This window comes from Palaemon carinicauda, chromosome 31 (assembly GCF_036898095.1).
Source record: "Palaemon carinicauda isolate YSFRI2023 chromosome 31, ASM3689809v2, whole genome shotgun sequence".
In the NCBI taxonomy this organism is placed as follows: domain Eukaryota; kingdom Metazoa; phylum Arthropoda; class Malacostraca; order Decapoda; family Palaemonidae; genus Palaemon; species Palaemon carinicauda.
In genome coordinates, this window is record NC_090755.1 from 83,683,848 (window position 1) to 83,706,934 (window position 23,087).

A 23,087-nucleotide genomic window follows, 5' to 3' on the forward strand; every position below is an offset into this window, starting at 1 on the left:
TTATTATTATTATTATTATTATTAAATGCTCGCTCGCACACTGGCATTCAGTCCTCAAAAACCTTGGTACCAATTTATAACCACATTACTTTATATACCTTCAGATATAACCTTAACGAACTGCATAACAATGTTGTAGCCTCCTGGCTAGTACAGTGGTAACGTGTTTGCCTAGATTTCGTATGGTAGCAGATCGATCCCCGCATGGGACCATGCGTTTTAAGTTGTTTACTGGGGAGGCGACTGCTGTTGTTGGGCACCTCAGTGTTGGGGGGGGGGGTGATTTGGTCTAGCCTGCTGACGTTCTGGTGAGTATCTATTCTGATAAAAATGGAATTGAAACCAGACACTTTTAACATTTAAGTTAAAACCTCACTACAACTAATATACTGAATTATGTTATACTCCAATAATTCTTTTAAATATCTTTATCTTGCTCGAGCTCACTATTTTCTAATTTCTCTTCCTCATGTGTTGTTAAAGTTTTTATAGTTTATATAGGAGATATTTATTTTAATATTATTCTTAAAATGTTTTATTTTTCCTCGTTTCCTTTCCTCACTGGGCTATTTTCCCTGTTGGGGCCCCTGGGCTTATAGCATTTTGCTTTTCCAATTAGGGTTGTAGCTTAGCAATTAATAATAATAATAATATCAACTTTCTTTTAGAAATGAGATGACTGAACACTTTATAAACAATCATGTCTCCATAATTTAATGAAAACAGAAATGGAGATATGGGCCCTGTTTAACCAAAAAAAAAAAAAAAAAAAAAAAAAAAAACAGTAATAAAGAGATAGGCCTGACGCGGGCGTTCCTCTATGTTCCGCATATTTCTCCTCAGGGACCTAAAGGAAAGGAGGCCTGCAGTGATTCAAGAATATTTTCTCTACATACTGTATACCTTCTAAGTCCTTTGTGAGGCATCGCTGGCATCAATTAAACAAGAGCTGAAATAACTTACAGAGAATTACATTTTGAAGAAGGAATTACATTTTGAAGAAGGAATTACATTTTGAAGAGGGAATTACATTTTGAAGAAGGAATTACATTTTGAAGAGGGAATTACATTTTGAAGAGGGAATTAAATTTTGAAGAGGGAATTACATTTTGAAGAAGGAATTACATTTTGAAGAGGGAATTACATTTTGAAGAGGGAATTACATTTTGAAGAAGGAATTACATTTTGAAGAGGGAATTTCATTTTGAAGAAGGAATTACATTTTGAAGAGGGAATTACATGTTGAAGAAGGAATTACATTTTGGAGAAGCATTTCAAAAGATCAATAGACAAAGAGACAAGAGTAATTAATTTTACCCATTATTTATTACGGCGTAAAGAGAGAGAGAGAGAGAGAGAGAGAGAGAGAGAGAGAGAGAGAGAGAGAGAGAGAGAGAGAGAGAGAGAGAGAGAATATCACCACGAAGGATGAGGATTACCTCGTAGAGACCCTCCTGTTTTGATGGTATACAAGTTGTTAATGGAGAGAGAGAGAGAGAGAGAGAGAGAGAGAGAGAGAGAGAGAGATTGATTGATTGATTGATTTAGAGTTTTCAGGCATCCTGGAGAGAGAGAGAGAGAGAGGAGAGAGAGGAGAGAGAGAGAGAGAGAGAGAGAGAGAGAGAGAGATGTCACCACGAAGGATGCGGATTACCTCGTCGAGACCTTCCTGTTTTGATGGTATACAATTTGTTAATGGAGAGAGAGAGAGAGAGAGAGAGAGAGAGAGAGAGAGAGAGAGAGAGAGAGAGAGAGAGAGAGGAGAGAGAGAGAGAGAATCTTTTTAGAAGTGAAGCTGTTCAAATTTAAACTGTTAAGTAAAGTCGATTGGAGGATGTGTTTCTTTAGATTAGGCCGACCTCAATTGAGCGAGTAAGGAATACTGCTTAAAAACTTCAAAGGTTATGGAGGTAATTGTGCGTAACTCCGAACTCTGCTAATATATTAATCGAGACCTGATTAAAGGTTCTCGATAACAACAACAACAACAAAAACAACAACAACAACAACTAAAGCAAATTAAAGGTGGTGATTAGGTTTTTCATGCGGAGTATGTTTCTCTCATTAATCAAACAGTTAAATGCATAGTAATTTATGTTTTTCATGTGCAGTATGTTTCTCTCATTAATCAGACAGTTAAATGCATAGTAATTTATGTTTTTCATGTGCAGTATGTTTCTCTCATTAATCAGACAGTTAAATGCATAGTAATTTATGTTTTTCATGTGAAGTGTGTTTCTCTCATTAATCAAACAGTTAAATGCATGGTAATTTATGTTTTTCATGTGAAGTATGTTTCTCTCATTAATCAAACAGTTAAATGCATGGTAATTTATGTTTTTCATGTGAAGTATGTTTCTCTCATTAATCAAACAGTTAAATGCATGGTAATTTATGTTTTTCATGTGACGTATGTTTCTCTCATTAATCAAACAGTTAAATGCATAGTAATTTATGTTTTTCATGTGAAGTATGTTTCTCTCATTAATCAAACAGTTAAATGCATAGTAATTTATGTTTTTCATGGGAAGTATGTGTTAAATGCATAGTAATTTATGTTTTTCATGTGAAGTATGTTTCTCTCATTAATCAAACAGTTAAATGCATAGTAAATTACAAGCTACTGGCTCTCTATTATTAACTTATTACTGATGACACAAGAGAAATCATGAGATATTTTCTCGTCTGTTTGTTTACTTTTGATTTCTTCTAATAGTTAATGCTTAGGAATGTGGACCGCAAGGTCGTTGATTTCTGCATGCTTGTTTTGCTTGTCAAGGATAAGCACATTTGCATTATAATCTCTGAAACTGTCTGGTGTTCAGCTGCTGATTCTCATCTTAATTTGTTGGACAGAAACTTACGGTCTATTAAATTTCTTATTCCTGATCTAGATATTAATCTCTAGCACCGTCGTTCAATTAGTTCATTATGCATGTTGCATAAGATTTTTCATACCTCTGACCATCCTTTACATTCAGATCTCCCTGTACAATTCTATCCTGTTTGTAATACTAGGCAGGCAGATAATTCTAATAGCCAGGCCTTCTCCATCATGAGGCTCAATACTACACAGTATTCTAGAAGTTTTATTCCAGCTGTTATCAAGTTGTGGAATGATCTTCCTAATCGGGTAGTTGAATCAGTAGAACTTCAAAAGTTCAAAGTTGGAGCAAATGTTTTTATGTTGACCAGGCTGACATGAGTCTTTTTATTGTTTATATATGACATAACTGTTTTGACGCTGTTGCTGTTTTTAGAATGATATATTGTTAATTTGTTCTCATCATTTATTAATTTCCTTATTTCCTTTCCTCACTGGGCTATTTGTCCCTGTTGGAGCCCTTGGGCTTATAGCATCTTGCTTTTCCAACTAGGGTTGTAGCTTGGCTAATAATAATAATAATAATAATAATAATAATAAAGGAAATGTGCTTCTAGATTCTTGGCAATGATTATAAATTTCTATAGCATCAATAATCTACGGGGAATGCACGCCTCGTTCAGACTTGGCTGCCATAAAGCAACTGTCCAGGTATACCCATAATAACTAGAAAAAAAATCTACTGTGATAATAACAATTAGAATAATAGTAATAATACTATAGAAATAACGATGGCAACGCTTAAAAAAATCCACAGTATTAATAACAATAACGACGATAGAAATAACGATGATAATACTAATAACAAAAACTCCAAAAAGTAAAATATCTTAAAATTCTTGGCTGGTGTAGCACATTTACAGAACTTGAGTCGGAAGAGAAATCGAGAAAATCCCTTTGAAAGTTACGATATACTTTGAATACACTTAAAGCTCTCCCATCCTCACTTATGCAAATGTGCGAGGCAATGGCAATTTGAAATCGGCCATTTCCAGAATAACAGTGTCATGGGAGAGCTGTTTTCGCTGCGTCAGCTATTTCTTTATTGAGGGTAAATGCCGCTGGCTCGGGGATGCAGTTCCTGATGATGGCTTTAAAAAGCTTCGGTTGGGGCACTCCAGCTGTTATATGTCTTTTGAAATTTTTAGTTTTTAGTCCTTTTTGACGGTTGTGGTGGTCGATGTGCTAACGTCCCTGACTATAGTCCATCTCTTTTAAGCGAGGCAGATTTGCACCGACTCGCAGCGGTGCCCTTTTAGCTCAGAAAAGTTTCCTGGTCGCTGATTGCTTAGAATTATCTTGTCTAACCAATTAGGGATCAGTAAACTTTTCCGAGCTAAAATGGCACCCCTACGAGTCGGTGCCCTTTTAGCTCAGAAAAGTTTCCTGATCGCTGATTGGTTAGAATGATCTTGTCCAACCAATCAGCGATCAGGAAACTTTTCCGAGCTAAAAGGGCACCCCTACGAGTCGGTGCAAATCTGCCTCGCTAAAACAAATGGACTATAGTGAACGCTAGACTGAGAATCGAGTCCCGCTCTAAACCCGTTGGTTCCATTGGTCGCTGCAACCTTACCATTCTTGTGAGCTAAGGAAGGGCGGGTTTGGAGGAGTCTACAGTCTATCTGCAGAGTCATTAATAGTTACTGCCTCCAGGTAGATCTCGGCGCTCTTCAAGAGCTTCGAGCAGTCTTTCCCCCCCCCAAGCCGTTAGAGTGCCCCAGGGGGATGTGGCTAGGGTACTTGAAGATGCTTTTGGAACCTCCCTTCGAGCCTCTAAAAGACATTCTAGACAAGGAGCTCACTCTCAAGGCAGTCTTTCGTTTAGCTCTGGCATCAGCAAAGGATCATATGTATATATGGTTAGTCACTTGGGCATTACTTTGCTAACCAAGGCAATGTCACTTTCCCTTGCCTATACCATTCTTCAGTGGCCTTGAAATCTTTTGAATAGTTCCAATGTCACTTTACCTCCAACAACGGCTTCAGTGTTACCAATTTCAAGTTTATGTTTCCTATTTTCTGGGTTCCTTCACACAGTGTATTGTATTGACTGGTTCAGATGTTTGAGCAGCTAGTTGATTACGACACAGTGTATTCTATTGACTGGTTCAGATGTTTGAGCAGCTAGTTGATTACGACACAGTGTATTGTATTGACTGGTTCAGATGTTTGAGCAGCTAGTTGATTACGACACAGTGTATTCTATTGACTGGTTCAGATGTTTGAGCAGCTAGTTGATTACGACACTGTGTATTCTATTGACTGGTTCAGATGTTTGAGCAGCTAGTTGATTACGACACAGTGTATTCTATTGACTGGTTCAGATGTTTGAGCAGCTAGTTGATTACGATATGCAAACATTCAAACTTGGTTATAATTCGGTTTTCACTTGGATAATGGGATGTTTAACGATCCAAATTTTCGTGAACTGATAATATCCATTCCAGTCATACTGAAAATAGAAATATCATCTCCACTTTTTTCTTTGGTACATATTTTTTTTTTACAAATTGATATATCCTATTTATTTAATATGCATTTTTATTTCATCCAATCTAGAGATATCATATCTAGAAAGAGATTACAAGACGAAAGTGGAAAAAGTTACTAGTAAGACCATGATAAAATGATTGACTGACTGGGGTTCAGAATCTCCACTATATTGTATCTCTATTGTTTAATAAAGAGCAACGTATATGTCTATATATATATATATATATATATATATATATATATATATATATATATATATATATATATATATACATATATATATATATATATATATATATATATATATATATATATATATATATATATACATACATACATATATAGTATATATTTATTTCATTCCTGTCACGCTTAGCGGCATTGCCAGAGGGTACACTCGGGCACACTATTCTATCTAATCTCTCTTCCTCATGTTTTGTTAAAGTTTTTATAGTTTACATAGGAGTTATTTATCTTAATATTCTTAAAATATTTATCTTTTCCTTGTTTCCTTTCCTTACTGGGCTCTTTTCCCTGTTGGAGCCCCTGGGCTTATAGCATTCTGCTTTTCCAACAAGGGTTGTAGCTTAATAATTATAATAATAATAATAATACTTGATCTCTCCCTGTCCAGTCCCCTCGGGTAGGGGAAGATGGAGTATCCATACCATGGCCTGAGGAGGTACCCAGAGCGGTACACTCGAAAACCAGAATCGCCCACAAATTGCCGAAACAGCCGGGTTGCAGTTAGGGAAAGGAGACGGGGTTATTATTATTATTACTTGCTGAGCTACAACTCTAGTTGGAAAAGCAGGATGCTATAAGCCCAGGGGCTCCAACGGGGAAAATAGCTCAGTGAGGAAACGGAACAAGGAAAAATAAAATATTTTAAGAAAAGCAACAACATTAAAATAAATATCACTTAATAAACTATAAAATCTTTAACAAAACAAGAGGAAGAGAAATAAGATATAAGATAGAACAGTGTGCTCGAGTGTACCCTCAAGCAAGAGAACTCTAACCCAAGACAGTGGAAGACCAGTGGAAGGGTTGAATCCGTGTATACTGATATATTTAGCCGTCATTTTTGACGGGTTACGTACTCTTGTCTATAGAAAAGAAAATAGGTTAACATGGAATTTAACAATGAAGTTGTTAATCTTTTATTTCAAAGAAAATTAGCAAGCACTCATCAGTTACACCAGTAATAGAAAATTAGCAAGCACTCATCAGTCACACCAGTAATAGAAAATTAGCAAGCACTCATCAGTCACACCAGTAATAGAAAATTAGCAAGCGCTCATCAGTCACACCAGTAATAGAAAATTAGCAAGCGCTCATCAGTCACACCAGTAATAGAAAATTAGCAAGCACTCACCAGTCACACCAGTAATAGAAAATTAGCAAGCGCTCATCAGTCACACCAGTAATAGAAAATTAGCAAGCACTCATCAGTCACACCAGTAATAGAAAATTAGCAAGCACTCACCAGTCACACCAGTAATAGAAAATTAGCAAGCGCTCATCAGTCACACCAGTAATAGAAAATTAGCAAGCGCTCACCAGTCACACCAGTAATAGAAAATTAGCAAGCGCTCATCAGTCACACCAGTAATAGAAAATTAGCAAGCGCTCATCAGTCACACCAGTAATAGAAAATTAGCAAGCGCTCATCAGTCACACCAGTAATAGAAAATTAGCAAGCGCTCATCAGTCACACCAGTAATAGAAAATTAGCAAGCGCTCATCAGTCACACCAGTAATAGAAAATTAGCAAGCGCTCATCAGTCACACCAGTAATAGAAAATTAGCAAGCACTCATCAGTCACACCAGTAATAGAAAATTAGCAAGCACTCATCAGTTACACCAGTAATAGAAAATTAGTAAGCACTCATCAGTCACACCAGTAATAGAAAATTAGCAAGGACTCATCAGTCACACCAGTAATAGAAAATTAGCAAGGACTCATCAGTCACACCAGTAATAGAAAATTAGCAAGCGCTCATCAGTTACACCAGTAATAGAAAATTAGCAAGCACTCATCAGTCACACCAGTAATAGAAAATTAGCAAGGACTCATCAGTCACACCAGTAATAGAAAATTAGCAAGCGCTCATCAGTCACACCAGTAATAGAAAATTAGCAAGCGCTCATCAGTCACACCAGTAATAGAAAATTAGCAAGCACTCATCAGTCACACCAGTAATAAATGTAAAATCACTGACAGAAATAATCTCGCGAGCCATCAGAGTTCGGTCAACTCATGCAAAGTTATACAATGAAGTCAAGAGGTATTGGCAAAGCAATTAACTCATTTTGAGTTCTACGACAGGCAATAGTTAATGGCTGTTTTCAGAGTAACAAACGGGTCTCTTGTATTATTATTATTATTATTATTATTATTATTATTATTATTATTATTATTATTATTATTATTACTAGCCAAACTACAACCCTAGTTGGAAAAGCAAGATGCTATAAGCCCAAGGGTTTTTGTTTTTTTTGTTTTTTTGTTTGTTAAATTATTTGTTTGTTTGTTTGTTAACATATTTGTTTGTTAACATATTTATTTGTTTGTTTGTTAGCCTATTTGTTTGGTTGTTTATTCAATTGTTTTTTTTTAAATCGTTTTTTATTATTATTATTATTATTACTATTATTATTATTGTTATTAGCCAAGCTACAACCCTAGTTGGAAAAGCAAGATGCTATAAGCCCAAGGGTTTTTTTTTTGTTTGTTTGTTTGTGTGTTAAATTATTTGTTTGTTTGTTTGTTAACATATTTGTTTGTTTGTTTGTTAGCCTATTTGTTTGTTTTTTTATTAAATTTGTTTTTTTTTTTTAAATCGTTTGTTATTATTATTATTATTATTATTATTATTATTATTATTATTATTATTATTACTAGCCAAGCTACAACCCTAGTTGGAAAAGCAAGATGCTATAAGCCCAAGGTTTTGTTTGTTTTTTGTTTGTTTGTTTGTTTGTTAAATTGTTTGTTTGTTTGTTAAATTATTTGTTTGTTTGTTAACTTATTTGTTTGTTTGTTAGCCTATTTGTTTGTTTGTTTATTAAATTTTTTTTTTAAATCGTTTGTTATTATTATTATTATTATTATTATTATTATTATTATTATTATTATTACTAGCCAAGCTACAACCCTAGTTGGAAAAGCAAGATGCTATAAGCCCAAGGGCTCCAATAGGGTAAAATAGCCCAGTGAGGAAAGGAAATAAGGAAATAGATAAATGATGAGAATATATTAACAATATATCATTCTAGAAACAGTAACAACGTCAAAAACAGATATGTCATATATAAACACTAAAAAGACTCATGTCAGCCTGGTCAACATAAAAACATTTGCTCCAGTCGATATTGCTGTTGACGTCTTCAACTGTGATTTAATCAAGATTCAATTTCTAGAAATTATAAAGTAGCGTACGCGACCCGGCAAAAATAACGGATAGATAATTATATATACACGCACGCACACAGATTCAACCCTTCCCTACCCCCCCCCCCCTACTCCTTTACTAACTATAATCCGGCAGTTTCGGCAATTCATTTGTGGGAGATTGTGGTTTCCGAGGGTTGAAGTATGACTACTCGCTTTCTACCCTAACTGTGGGACATGGAGAGACCGAGTAGTCACATATCTGGCAATGCCGCTGAGCATGATAGCATATATATATATATATATATATATATATATATATATATATATATATATATATATATATATATATGTGTGTGTGTGTGTGTATACATATAAATATACATACATATATATATGTATATATATACATATAAATATACATACACACACACATATATATATATGTATATATATATATATGTATATATATACATGTATACATATATATATATATATATATATATATATATATATATATATATATATATATTCACTTATACATACTTATACATACATACACAGACATATTTAAAACACTTGCTTCTTATTTTAATAAGGAGATGCCTTGTCGAGGCTTAACGATATTAAACTAAGTGCCAATTTTAATTCTTAGAGATAGTACTTCAGTTTGAAATATATTTTGAATTTTACCCTGATGTCAATGACTTGAATTATTGTAAAAACAATCACCCTAGTTAACGTTCCAACAGAATTTGTGTACGCACGCATACGTTCATTTACACCAACTCATAATCAGATACCCTATTAGAGGTATATTTTGTTTAAATTGAGTGTTTATTTAGAGACGTAGATCCATGTCAAGTTGCTAACTAACGTATTTACTGCGTAGAGCCGAGAGAATGGTTGTGACTCAAAGACAGGTTGAAAGCAACTGAGTTAGTTTATTAAAGAACACTCTCCTTTATATACAAAATCTCAAAGCAACAAGAATTTTCATGTTCAAATATTGACACTGTTACAGCGGAGAAAAGCAGACATGAATTTTCAGGTTCGTTTTAGTGCGAGGGGAGAGCGAAGATACAAGCACAAAATGAACTATGTACGATCGTGTGACACACGGTTGGTACATTACCCAGTATTATATAATACAGTTGAAATATTAGGGTTGCACGTTGTAGAAGACCGAATAGTTGTGGTGGTTCTCTATTGATAAATGTCTATGCCGCTAGAGGTACAGTTGGAAAACAGGAACTCCTGGCATGGTTGCTGTGGCCTAATTGGTAGCGTCTCTGCTTGTTGTTTGCCAGTCTAGGGTTCGATTCCCGCTCAGACTCGTTAGTGCCATTAGTGTCTGCAACCTTACCATCCTTGTGAGCTAAGGTTGGGGGGTTTGGGGGAGCCTATAGGTCTATCCGCTGAGTCATCAGTAGCCACTGCCTCGCCCTCCCCGGTCCTAGCTTGGATGGAGAGGAGGCTTGGGCGCTGATCATATAATATATGGTCAGTCTCTAGGGCATTGTCCTGCTTGCTAGGGCAATGTCACTGTCCCTTGCCTCTGCCATTCATGAGCGACCTTTAAACCTTTAAACCTTTAAACATCTCACTCTGAGGAAATATACAATGTCACACCCTTACTGCACTGTGAGTAACCAGACAGTATATTATTATTATTATTATTATTATTATTATTATTATTATTATTATTATTATTATTATTATCCAAGCTACAACCCTAATTGGAAAAGCAAGATGCTATTAGCCCAGGGGCTCCAATAGGGAAAAATAGCCCAGTGAGGAAAGGAAACAAGGAAATAAATGACAAAGGTGTGCAGTAAGGGTTCGGCAGAGAGAGAGAGAGGGGGGAGGGACGGTTTCAGGAATTCATGTGTCCAACTGTACGTGATAGTGTTTCTGACCCTCATACGCTTCTTCACGTCAGGTGGTCATTATATCTTGGGGCAAATCTGTTACATTATCTGTAAAAACCAAATTGCAAATCGTAGTTGATATAGGTAGAGTGTTGTAAGTACTAGGGCTATAATATGATTGGAAATTAGCCACGGAGTAATAACGATATATATATATATATATTTATATATATATATATATATATATATATATATATATATATATATATATATATATATATATATATGTGTGTGTGTGTGCATGTATATATATATATATATATATATATATATATATATATATATATATATATATATATATATATATATATATATATATATATATATATATATATATATATATGCAGAAGAACCACAGGGAAAATGAAAATACGAAGTATACGATTAAGTCCTGACTAGTTTCTGAAGAAGTATCACGAAACTAGTCGGGACTTAATCGTATATTTCGCATTTTCATTTTCCCTGTGGTTCTTCTGCATTTGAGCATCACGTTTTCCTGTGATTTTTACGCATATATATATATATATATATATATATATATATATATATATATATATATATATATATATATATGTATATATATATATATATGTATGTATGTATGTTTGTATGTATAGTGCGTGCGTGCGTGCGCGCTCTTTCCGTCGGCATACTACCGAATATTCTCAGATATTCACCAAGGAAACCGTCTCGTCCTGAACCATAACTGCATCGTTCTATCTTATTAGACCTGATATAATAGCCCCTAAAAGGAGAAGGGATCCTTTCGAAATGAGTCCTTGCACTGCAGCTGCTGGTGTGGTGGGGTCTTCGCAGGAGGAACGGGCTGGGAAGGTTTTCAAACGTGGCCAGATGGCTGAGACATACGGCTATAAAGGAAATGTCCTGCAAGACTCTCGTGAGGATGCGGGGGGTATTGTCCTTGGAATATTACCGTTGTCCTCGAGATCTTTAGACTTTTGGTTGTTCTTGTTGTTTCCGAGATTCTGTGCTGTTTCATATCCAGGGTTTAAACTTTTAAGGTAATTTTGAGGTAATTTGCATGGTTTTAAGGTAATTTTTAAGGTAATTTTGGTTTTACGAGCTAACAATTTAAGGAAATCTGAAAACTTTTAAGGTAATTACCTTAGTTTGTGGTAATTTGCATGTTTTCAAGGTAAATTTCAAGGTAATTTTGGTTTTACGAGCTTCCAATTTAAGGAAATCTGAAATGTTTTAAGGTAATTACCTTAGTTTGAGGTAATTTGTATGGTTTCAAGGTAATTTTTAAGGTAATTTCGGTTTTACCAGCTTCAAATTTAAGGAAGTTAGGGTTGTGCTGTTCAATGTGGTACCGTCCTTGACTGGTGAACGCCAGACTGGGGCTCGAGTCCACCTCAAACTCGTTAGTTTCTTTGGTCGCAGCAACCTCACCATCTTGTTAGCTAGGGATGGGGGTGGGTTTTGGGGAGCTTATATGTCTACCTGCTGAGTCATCAGCAGTCATTGCCTGCCCCTCCACGGTCCCTGCTTAGGTGGAGATTCTTGGACGCTGATCATGATATGATTACTATTGACGATAGAGTAGTATCAACAAATAGCAGAAACTATTCTTTATAGATTCGATCAATGTAGAGAGATTTTCATTATTTGCATAAGCAACATTGTTTTAGGATTATCTTCCGAGAATAAAATAAATTTTCGTATATCTTTAGTTATGACAGATATGTAATTTGACCTTCATCATAAGTATAACAACTCAACAATAACCTAAACGAAAGCTATTTTCCCTTGTTCGAGCCCTTAGGCTTATAGCATCTTTCGATTGGCTTAAAAAAAAGTGTTTAAGAGTTATGGTATTGGAAAGATATCGATAAAAATAAATGTAATAGATTCAAGTAGGATAAAGATAAAGTCTGATTGTATGTCAATATTAGTGAGGGTACGTATAAACAGGATAACTGGATTATGACAATGATTGTTCAGCATTTTAGTAATTATATATATATATATATATATATATATATATATATATATACATATATATATATATATATATATATATATATATATATATATATATATATATATATATATATATATATATATATATAGTTTTTATAGTTTATATATGACATATTTGTTTTTGACGTTGTTAATAGTTTATATATGACATGTCTGTTTTGACGTTGTTACTTTTTTTAGAATGATTTATTGTTAATTTGTTCTCTTCAGTTATTTATCTCCTTATTTCCTTTCCTCACTGGGCTATTTTTCCCTATTGGAGCCCCTGGGCTTATAGCATCTTGCTTTCCCAATTAGGGTTATAGCTTGGATAGTAATAATAATAATAATAATAATAATAATAATAATAATAATAATAATAATAATAATAATAATGATATATATATATATATATATATATATATATATATATATATATATATATATATATATATATATATATATATATATATATATGTTCCAGTTCTAGCTAGCAGGACAACTCCTTAGTACATTTTATGTACTAGGGAATTATCCTGATATCTAGGGAAATATCACTGTCCCTTTCCTTTGTCATTCATGAGCGGCCTTTGAAACTTTAAGCTGGCGTTATTAACAGAGTCTGTTTAATAGCAATCTTATTTCTCGTCTCAGGCTTGTACTGGCATGCAACTTGGTACTCTACCTTCAGACGGTATGAAAGTGCGTTAGTAAACACATGTAAAGCCTACGCTATTAAAAAACAGTAATTCTAATCCGAAATTCCCCTTGAAAATATACTGTTCTAAGCCGTATTTCAGTTGAATACAGGCGACCCTAATTTTTACCCTACTTTGTTGTTGTCTTTTACGGTTTGGGGACCATAATATCACTCCTTAAGGTCAATATATCCGCTTTTTAAACGGTAAATGCCTGGCAACAGTATTCCAAGATTTTTACCGTTTTTAATGGACATTTTTAGGTGTACACGCAATACTGGCAGAGTTTGATTACGTTTTCAAAGGGGAAAACGGAGAATAATTGCAAGGTTGGTGATAAATACCTATGCTATTAAAAAACAGTAATTCTAATCCGAAATTCCCCGTGAAAATATACTGTTCTCAGCCGTATTTCAGTTGAATACAGGCGACCCTAATTTTTACTCTACTTTGTTATTATCTTTTACGGTTTGGTGACCATAATATCACTCCTTAAGGTCAATATATCCGCTTTTTAAACGGTAAATGCCTGGCAACATTATTCCAAGATTTTTACCGTTTTTTAATGCAAATTTTTAGGTGTACACGCAATACTGGCAGAGTTTGATTACGTTTTCAAAGGGAAAGACGGAGAACAGTTTCTAGGTTGGTGATAAATAGTCAGGAAGATTGGGCAATTATCAATATGCATGGTGAAAGACTAGCAAATGGTTTATAGAAGTAGCAGTTTGAGATTAGGATAAGAGAGAAAGCGAGTCACAAACTAGGTAAAGCAAGCAGGGTATTTTTTACTCGTTTGTATCAACAATGTGGCAGCAATGCACGACGAAGTGCGCATACTTTGTATGTACTTTGTATTTGATTCGAGGTTGCTATTCTTAGCATATTTACACGTAAAGGGATTTAGTTTTTTTAACTGGCTTTTGCATGAAAAATCGTTTGATTTGTTTTTAAGAAGCAAATAAGTAAAAGATCACTAAGTGAATTGTGTCACTGAAAGACGCCAGTATTATTATTATTATTATTATTATTATTATTATTATTATTATTATTATTATTATTATTATTATTATTATTATAACTAGCTAAGCTACAAGCCTAGTTGGGAAAGCAAGATGCCATAAGCTCAAGGGCTCCAACAGGAAAAAATAGCCCAGTGAGGGAAGGAAATAAACGACATAAGAAATAATGAACAATTATAATAAAATATTTTTTTAAACATTAACAACATTAAAACTTATGACAGCCTGGTCAACATAAAAATATTTGCTACAAGTTTGATCCCTAGAAGTTCTACTACTAAGAATATAAGACTGAGCATCACAAGGAACTGGCTATCCTTTGATGAATGCAGCCAATGAATTCTCTATGAGGCTCGTTGCGTCAATAGGCGTAGGAGGAGATAATGATGATGAATAATCAGAAGAGAAAATGTCAAAATGTAGTATCTATGATTGTCGTTTATAAGCATTAAAGATGCTGTCTGAGCAAAGTTATATATATATATATATATATATATATATATATATATATATATATATATATATATATATATACTGAGGGAGAGAGAGAGAGAGAGAGAGAGAGAGAGAGAGAGAGAGAGAGAGAGAGAGAGAGAGAGAGAGAGAGAGAGAGAGTTGTGTATTCAGAGAGGAAAGCAATACAAGCTCTCAGTACTTTGCTTTGTCAGATTTTATCAGCAGAGAGAGAGAGAGAGAGAGAGAGAGAGAGAGAGAGAGAGAGAGAGAGAGAGAGAGAAAGCTTCCAGTACTTTGCTCTCTGTTTTTATCAGCCACATAATCTAAATAAGTCTTTTCAAGCGGATACTGTTAACGCCTGATGGGTTTTTTTTTTCTTTTTTTGAGTCATTGATATGCAAGTGAGAATTCCGGGAGTGACTTGATGTCACTACGCAGTAGAACAACTTTTTCATGATTCAAAGATTGAGGAAAATTAGCATTTAAGAAGCATGGAAACAGGAATAGACTTTTAAACGTATGAGTTCTGGTGTAAAGTGACTAAACTCTGTTTTTTTAGGCGTATTTGCACCGACTTGCAGGGATGCCCTTTTAGTTCGGAAAAGTTTGCTGATTGGTTTTGTGCCCTTTTAGCTCGGAAAAGTTTCCTACTAAGCTGATTAGTTAGGTACCATTTTAGCTTGGAAAAGATTCCTACTAGCTGATTGGTTAGGTGCCCATTTAGCTCGGAAAAGTCTCCTTCTAAGCTGATTAGTTAGGTACCCTTTTAGCTTGGAAAAGTTTCCTACTAGCTGATTGGTTAGGTGCCCTTTTAGCTCGGAAAAGTTTCCTACTAAGCTGATTAGTTAGGTACCCTTTTAGCTTGGAAAACTTTCCTACTAGCTGATTAGTTAGGTGCCCATTTAGCTCGGAAAAGTTTCCTACTTAGCTGATTAGTTAGGTACCCTTTTAGCTTGGAAAACTTTCCTACTAGCTGATTAGTTAGGTACCCTTTTAGCTTGGAAAAGTTTCCTACTAAGCTGATGATTTAGATACCCTTTTAGCTTGGAAAAGTTTCCTACTAGCTGACTGGTTAGGTACCCTTTTAGCTTGGAAAACTTTCCTACTAGCTGACTGGTTAGGTGCCCTTTTAGCTCGGAAAAGTTTCCTACTAAGCTGATTAGTTAGGTACCCTTTTAGCTTGGAAAAGTTTCCTACTAGCTGACTGGTTAGGTACCCTTTTAGCTTGGAAAACTTTCCTACTAGCTGATTGGTTAGGTGCCCTTTTAGCTCGGAAAAGTTTCCTACTAAGCTGATGATTTAGATACCCTTTTAGCTTGGAAAAGTTTCTTACTAGCTGATTGGTTAGGTTCCCATTTAGCTCGGAAAAGTTTCCTACTAAGCTGAATAGTTAGGTACCCTTTTAGCTTAGAAAAGTTTCCTACTAGCTGATTGGTTAGGTGCCCTTTTAGCTCGGAAAAGTTTCCTACTAAGCTGATTAGTTGGGTACCCTTTTAGCTTGGAAAAGTTTCCTACTAGCTGATTGGTTAGGTTCCCATTTAGCTCGGAAAAGTTTCCTACTAAGCTGATTAGTTAGGTATCCTTTTAGCTCGGAAAAGTTTCCTACTAAGCTGATTGGTTACGTGCCCTTTTAGCTCGGAAAAGTTTCCTACTAAGCTGAATAGTTAGGTACCCTTTTAGCTTGGAAAAGTTTCCTACTAGCTGATTGGTTAGGTTCCCATTTAGCTCGGAAAAGTTTCCTACTAAGCTGATTAGTTAGGTATCCTTTTAGCTCGGAAAAGTTTCCTACTAAGCTGATTGGTTACGTGCCCTTTTAGCTCGGAAAAGTTTCCTACTAAGCTGAATAGTTAGGTACCCTTTTAGTTTGGAAAAGTTTCCTACTAGCTGATTGGTTAGGTGCTCTTTTAGCTCGGAAAAGTTTCCTACTAAGCTGATTAGTTAGATACCCTTTTAGCTTGGAAAAGTTTTCTACTAGCTGATTGGTTAGGTTCCCATTTAGCTCGGAAAAGTTTCCTACTAAGCTGAATAGTTAGGTACCCTTTTAGCTCGGAAAAGTTTCCTACTAAGCTGATTAGTTAGGTACCCTTTTAGCTTGGAAAAGTTTCCTACTAGCTGATTGGTTAGGTGCCCCTTTAGCTTGGAAAAGTTTCCTAATAAGCTGATTAGTTAGGTACCCTTTTAGCTCGGAAAAGTTTCCTACTAAGCTGATTAGTTAGGTACCCTTTTAGCTCGGAAAAGTTTCCTACTAAGCTGATTAGTTAGGTACCCTTGGAGGAAGGACGCTGGTGACTGGTACAACACATGAACATATGCTACAGGGGGTCTAAGCGACGTCAGGCAGGGCAGCCGATCGGGAAAACGGTCTCCCCCAAAGCCGAAGCGAAGTCCTTCAAAGAAGGCAACCGTGCTTACCCCGTACAAAATGGGAAAAAAGCATGTTAATGGAAGAAGACTATAATCTACCTGGGTCTAAGCGATGTCAGGCAGGGCAGCCGCTCGGGAAAACGGTCTACCATAAAGCCAAAGCAAAGTCTTTAAAGAAGGCAACCGTGCTTACCCCGTACAAAATGGGAAAAAAGCATGTTGATAGAAGACTATATGTGTTTATAGACATTGCTATAAAAGTAATCCCCCTACAGTAATATAAATTTCTATGTATCACAACTACTAAGTATCTCTACGCCTTGGTTTTGTCGTGAATCAATGAATGTTTTCCTAAGAATAAACAACGCGGCCAGGAGCTATCTCGGCTCTCGTAATCATTTCGTCTGGTTTAATATATGCACATATGTGTTCTGGGAAAGGAATATTAATATTGTCGTACGATTAATCTCTATGGATTCTATCCTGGCCATTCATATGTTTGTTCTGACATCTGTAATCATAGTGTGGTAGTTTCGGGACAGAATACATTATTATTATTATTATTATTATTATTATTATTATTATTACTATTATTATTATTATTATTATTATTATTATTATTATTATTATTATATGTATGTATATATATTATTATTATTATTATTATTATATGTATATATATATTATTATTATTATTATTATAATATATATATATATATATATATATATATATATATATATATATATATATATATATATATATACATATATATATATATAGTATATATGTAAGTATATATGTGCGAGAGAGAGAGAGAGAGAGAGAGAGAGAGAGAGAGAGAGAGAGAGAGAGAGAGAAGAGCTGTAAAACTAATAGAAATATCATCTAAGTTACTATACTTGACTGAAACATCCTTTTGAACAGAAATATATATAAGGAGCAAATACACCGCGTCGCATTCCTTGTCAGCTTGATAATTAGAGGGAAAGCACACTATATGTTTAAAGGCTTAAAGGTTTAAAGGCCGCTCATGACTGGCAGGGGCAAGGAACAGTGACATTGCCCTATCGCGCAGGACAATGCCTTAGAGACTGATCATGTACACGTATGATCAGCGCCCAAGCCCCCTCTATACCCAAGGTAGGACCAAGGAGGGCCTGGCAATAAATGGCTCAGAAGATAGACCTATAGGCTCCCCCAAACCCCCCTATCCTTAGCTCACAAGGATGGTGAGGTTGTAGCGACCAAAGAAACTAACGAATTTAAGCGGGACTCGAACCCCAGTCTGGCATTCACCTATCAGGGACGTAACCACATCGGCCACCATAATTGTCATAATTTTTTTTCCCAGGGCCATCGGAAAGCAATGGTTGAAACTTACTAAGCCATTTAAACTGTGATCTTGTCAAAGAAGACATTTTTTTATCAATTTTTCACGGATGTTATAGCACCAAGGAAGGGCTTGAAATATAACCCGTTATTTTCAGTCCAAACCAATTTCACAATTTTGTAAGACTAAACTTTTAATCCTGCGCTTATTTGAAGGGTTATATATGTAATCTAATTTGTGTGTTTTTAATTCATGTTTTTCAATACTAAACAATGTTATTTATTTGTCAACCTTTATACTTATATTCTTCCGTGTTACTCGTTATGATTAATTTTGCATTGACTATCCTCTTGCATATTTTTAATTTCATGCTTTTCAGTACTTAGCAATATCATGTATTTGTCAACCTTTATACTCTTATTTTTCCGTATTACTCTTTATAATTATTTTTGCATCGATAATTCTCGTGCATGTTTTTAAATTCACTTTTTTCAGTACTAAACAATGTCATTTATTTGTCAGCCTTTTTACTTTTTTTCTGGAATTTGGAAGTCATTGAAGCCAGAGTATTTACATAAAGCTATCCATGTTTACCCTACACACACCCTCACATACGATTGTGTGCAGAATGAACATGATTAATTGTATCCTTGCGTCATTATTGATCGCCTACAATGTAGTCCATCTATTATGTAGGCCCTACATAATAGATGGACTCACTGTAAGAATCATTGCAGCAATAAATCATCCTATTCACCATACACAATCAGTATCTTTGGTGAACATAAGTCATTCCACTTGTTATTCATTCGCAGTACTCTTCCACACCTGTTCTTAACACGACTTATCTCATGCTCTTGATTTACCTGTATTTACCTGATTTTAGTTGGCCAGGGAGTACCCTTTGCACCGATATAGAGTTATGTAACTATTTTTTCATATTGAATGTGGAAGTGGGGTCGTTATATTTACATAGAGCAAATGATAAAATGTATATAACCGCACCTTCAAATGAATAAAAATTAATTAAATGTAGGTTTAGAATTTAATAGAAAGCGTTACTATTTGTTTTGTTTAATGTGGAACTATGCTCGGTAAATTTACATAGAGAAGCTGAAAAAAATGTAAAACGCACACTCAAATGAATAAAAATAATTAAAATAAATATAGGTTTTGAATTCAACAAAGGAGCTGGAGGTTATCGGGGACAGAATTCTGACGATGGTTAACTGGGACAGAATTCTGATGAAGGTTAACGGGGACAGAATTCTGACGATGTTTTATTAGGACAATTCTGACGAAGGTTAACGGGGACAGAATGCTGACGATGGTTAACAGGGACAGTATTCTGACAAAGGTTAACGGGACAATTCTGACGATGGTTAATGGGGACAGAATTCTGACAATGGTTAACTGGGACAGAATTCTGACGAAGGTTAACGGGTACAGAATTCTGACGATGGTTAATTAGGACAATTCTGACGAAGGTTAACTGGGACAGAATTCTGACGATGGTTAATGGGGATAGAATTCTGACGAAGGTTAACGGGGACAGAATTCTGACAAAGGTTAACGGGGACAGAATTCTGGCGATGGTTAACGGGGACAGTATTCTGACGAAGGTTAACTGGGACAGAATTCTGACGATGGTTAATGGGGACAGAATTCTGTCGAAGGTTAACGGGGACAGAATTCTGACAAAGGTTAACGGGGACAGAATTCTGGCGATGGTTAACGGGGACAGTATTCTGACGAAGGTTAACTGGGACAGAATTCTGACGATGGTTAATGGGGACAGAATTCTGTCGAAGGTTAACGGGGACAGAATTCTGACGAAGGTTAACGGGGACAGAATTCTGGCGATGGTTAACGGGGACAGTATTCTGACGAAGGTTAACTGGGACAGAATTCTGACGATGGTTAATGGGGACAGAATTCTGTCGAAGGTTAACGGGGACAGAATTCTGACAAAGGTTAACGGGGACAGAATTCTGGCGATGGTTAACGGGGACAGTATTCTGACGAAGGTTAACGGGGACAGAATTCAGACGAAGGTTAACGGGGCCAGAATTCTGACGTTGGTTAATTAGGACAATTCTGACGAAGGTTAACGGGGACAGAATTCTGACGATGGTTAACGGGGACAGAATTCTGACGAAGGTTAACGAGGACAGAATTCTGATGAAGGTTAATATTCTACTGATGGTTAATGGGGACAGAATTCTGACGAAGGTTAACGGGGACAGAATTCTGGCGATAGTTAACAGGGACAATATTTTGACGAAGGTTAACGGGGACAGAATTCAGACGAAGGTTAACGGGGACAGAATTCAGACGAAGGTTAACGGGGACATAATTCTGACGATGGTTAATGGGGACAGAATTCTGACGAAGGTTAACGGGGACAGAATTCTGACGAAGGTTAACTGGGACAGAATGCTGACGAAGGTTAACGGGGCCAGAATTCTGACGAAGGTTAACGGGGACAGAATTCTGACGAAGGTTAATGGGGACAGAATTCTGACGATTGTTAACGGGGACAATTCTGACGAAGGTTAACGGGGACAGAATTCTGACGAAGGTTATCAGGGACCGAATTCTGACGATGGTTAACGGGGACAGAATTCTGACGATGGTTAACAGGGACAGAATTCTGATGAAAGTTAACGGGGACAGAATTCTGATGAAGGTTAACGGGGACAGAATTTTGACGATAGTTAACGGGGACAGAATTCTGACGATGGTTAATGGGGCCAGAATTCTGCCGAAGGTTAACGGGGACAGAATTCTGACGAAGGTTAACTGGGACAGAATGCTGACGAAGGTTAATGGGGCCAGAATTCTGACGAAGGTTAACGGGGCCAGAATTCTGACGAAGGTTAACGGGGACAGAATTCTAACGAAGGTTAACGGGGACAGAATTCTGACGATGGTTAACAGGGACAGAATTCTGATGAAAGTTAACGGGGACAGAATTCTGATGAAGGTTAACGGGGACAGAATTTTGACGATAGTTAACGGGGACAGAATTCTGACGATGGTTAATGGGGCCAGAATTCTGCCGAAGGTTAACGGGGACAGAATTCTGACGAAGGTCAACGGGGACAGAATTCTGACGATGGTTAACAGGGACAATTCTGACGAAGGTTAACAGGGTCAGAATTCTGACGATGGTTAACGGGGACAATTCTGACGATGGTTAACAGGGACAGAATTCTGACGAAGGTTAACGGGGACAGAATTCTGACGAAGGTTAACGGGGACAGAATTCTGACGAAGGTTAACGGGGACAGAATTATGTCGAAGGTTAATGGGGACAGAATTCAGACGAAGGTTAACGGGGACAGAATTCTGACGAAGGTTAACGGGGACAGAATTCTGACGAAGGTTAACGGGGACAGAATTATGTCGAAGGTTAATGGGGACAGAATTCTGACGAAGGTTAACGGGGACAGAATTATGTCGAAGGTTAACGGGGTCAGAATTCTGACGAAGGTTAATGGGGACAGAATTCTGACGAAGGTTAACGGGGACAGAATTCTGACGATGGTTAACGGGGACAGAATTCTGACGAAGGTTAACGGGGACAGAATTCTGACGAAGGTTAACGGGGACAGAATTCTGACGAAGGTTAACGGGGACAGAATTATGTCGAAGGTTAATGGGGACAGAATTCTGACGAAGGTTAACGGGGACAGAATTATGTCGAAGGTTAACGGGGTCAGAATTCTGACGAAGGTTAATGGGGACAGAATTCTGACGAAGGTTAACGGGGACAGAATTCTGACGATGGTTAACGGGGACAGAATTCTGACGAAGGTTAACGGGGACAGAATTATGTCGAAGGTTAATGGGGACAGAATTCTGACGAAGGTTAACGGGGACAGAATTATGTCGAAGGTTAATGGGGACAGAATTCTGACGATGGTTAACAGGGACAGACTTCTGACGAAGGTCCTACCTTGGTGAGAGGGGCGTGCGTGCATATCTGTCTAAATATTTAGACGTCCTTTTTGGCGGATCGCGTACACTAGTATTATTATATAACCTGTATATGTTATGATGTTTATTTATTTTATATTAGTCTGCTTGTATTAATTCCTTTGCTTATTTTTAACAAACTTGTAAATGTTAAACTTAGGGAGAAAACAGCATAAGGTAGAACAGTATCTCCCCAATGTAATGAAGAGCAAGAGTCTGTAGATATATATATATATATATATATATATATATATATATATATATATATATATATATATATATATATAAATATATATATATATGTATATATATATATATATATATATATATATGTATATATATCTTGTCACGCTCAGGAGTAGTCATACCCTGGTGAGAGCGGTTACACCCTGAAACCACACCACACACTCCCACAAATTGCCGAACCAGCCAGCGGGTTGTAGTTAGTAAAGGGGGAGGGAAGGGTTGTAGCTATGTGCGCGCACACGTGCGTGTGTGCATATCTATATTAATATTTATACGTGATGTTTGACGGGGCGCGTA

General features: G+C 36.2%; 1 protein-coding gene across 1 annotated transcript; it reads left to right on the forward strand.

The window, feature by feature from the left end:
* Positions 1-21,758: 21,758 nt before the first annotated feature.
* LOC137624827 (homeobox-like protein HDP1) lies at positions 21,759-22,532 on the forward strand. Its single transcript, XM_068355779.1, has one exon. It carries the CDS (start codon positions 21,759-21,761, stop codon positions 22,530-22,532), a length of 774 nt encoding a protein of 257 aa, XP_068211880.1.
* Positions 22,533-23,087: the final 555 nt, after the last annotated feature.

What these genes read in the sequence shown, in the direction of transcription:
- LOC137624827 (XM_068355779.1), top strand. Translation starts at nt 21,759, where the DNA reads ATGGTTAACAGGGACAGAATTCTGACGAAGGTTAACGGGGACAGAATT.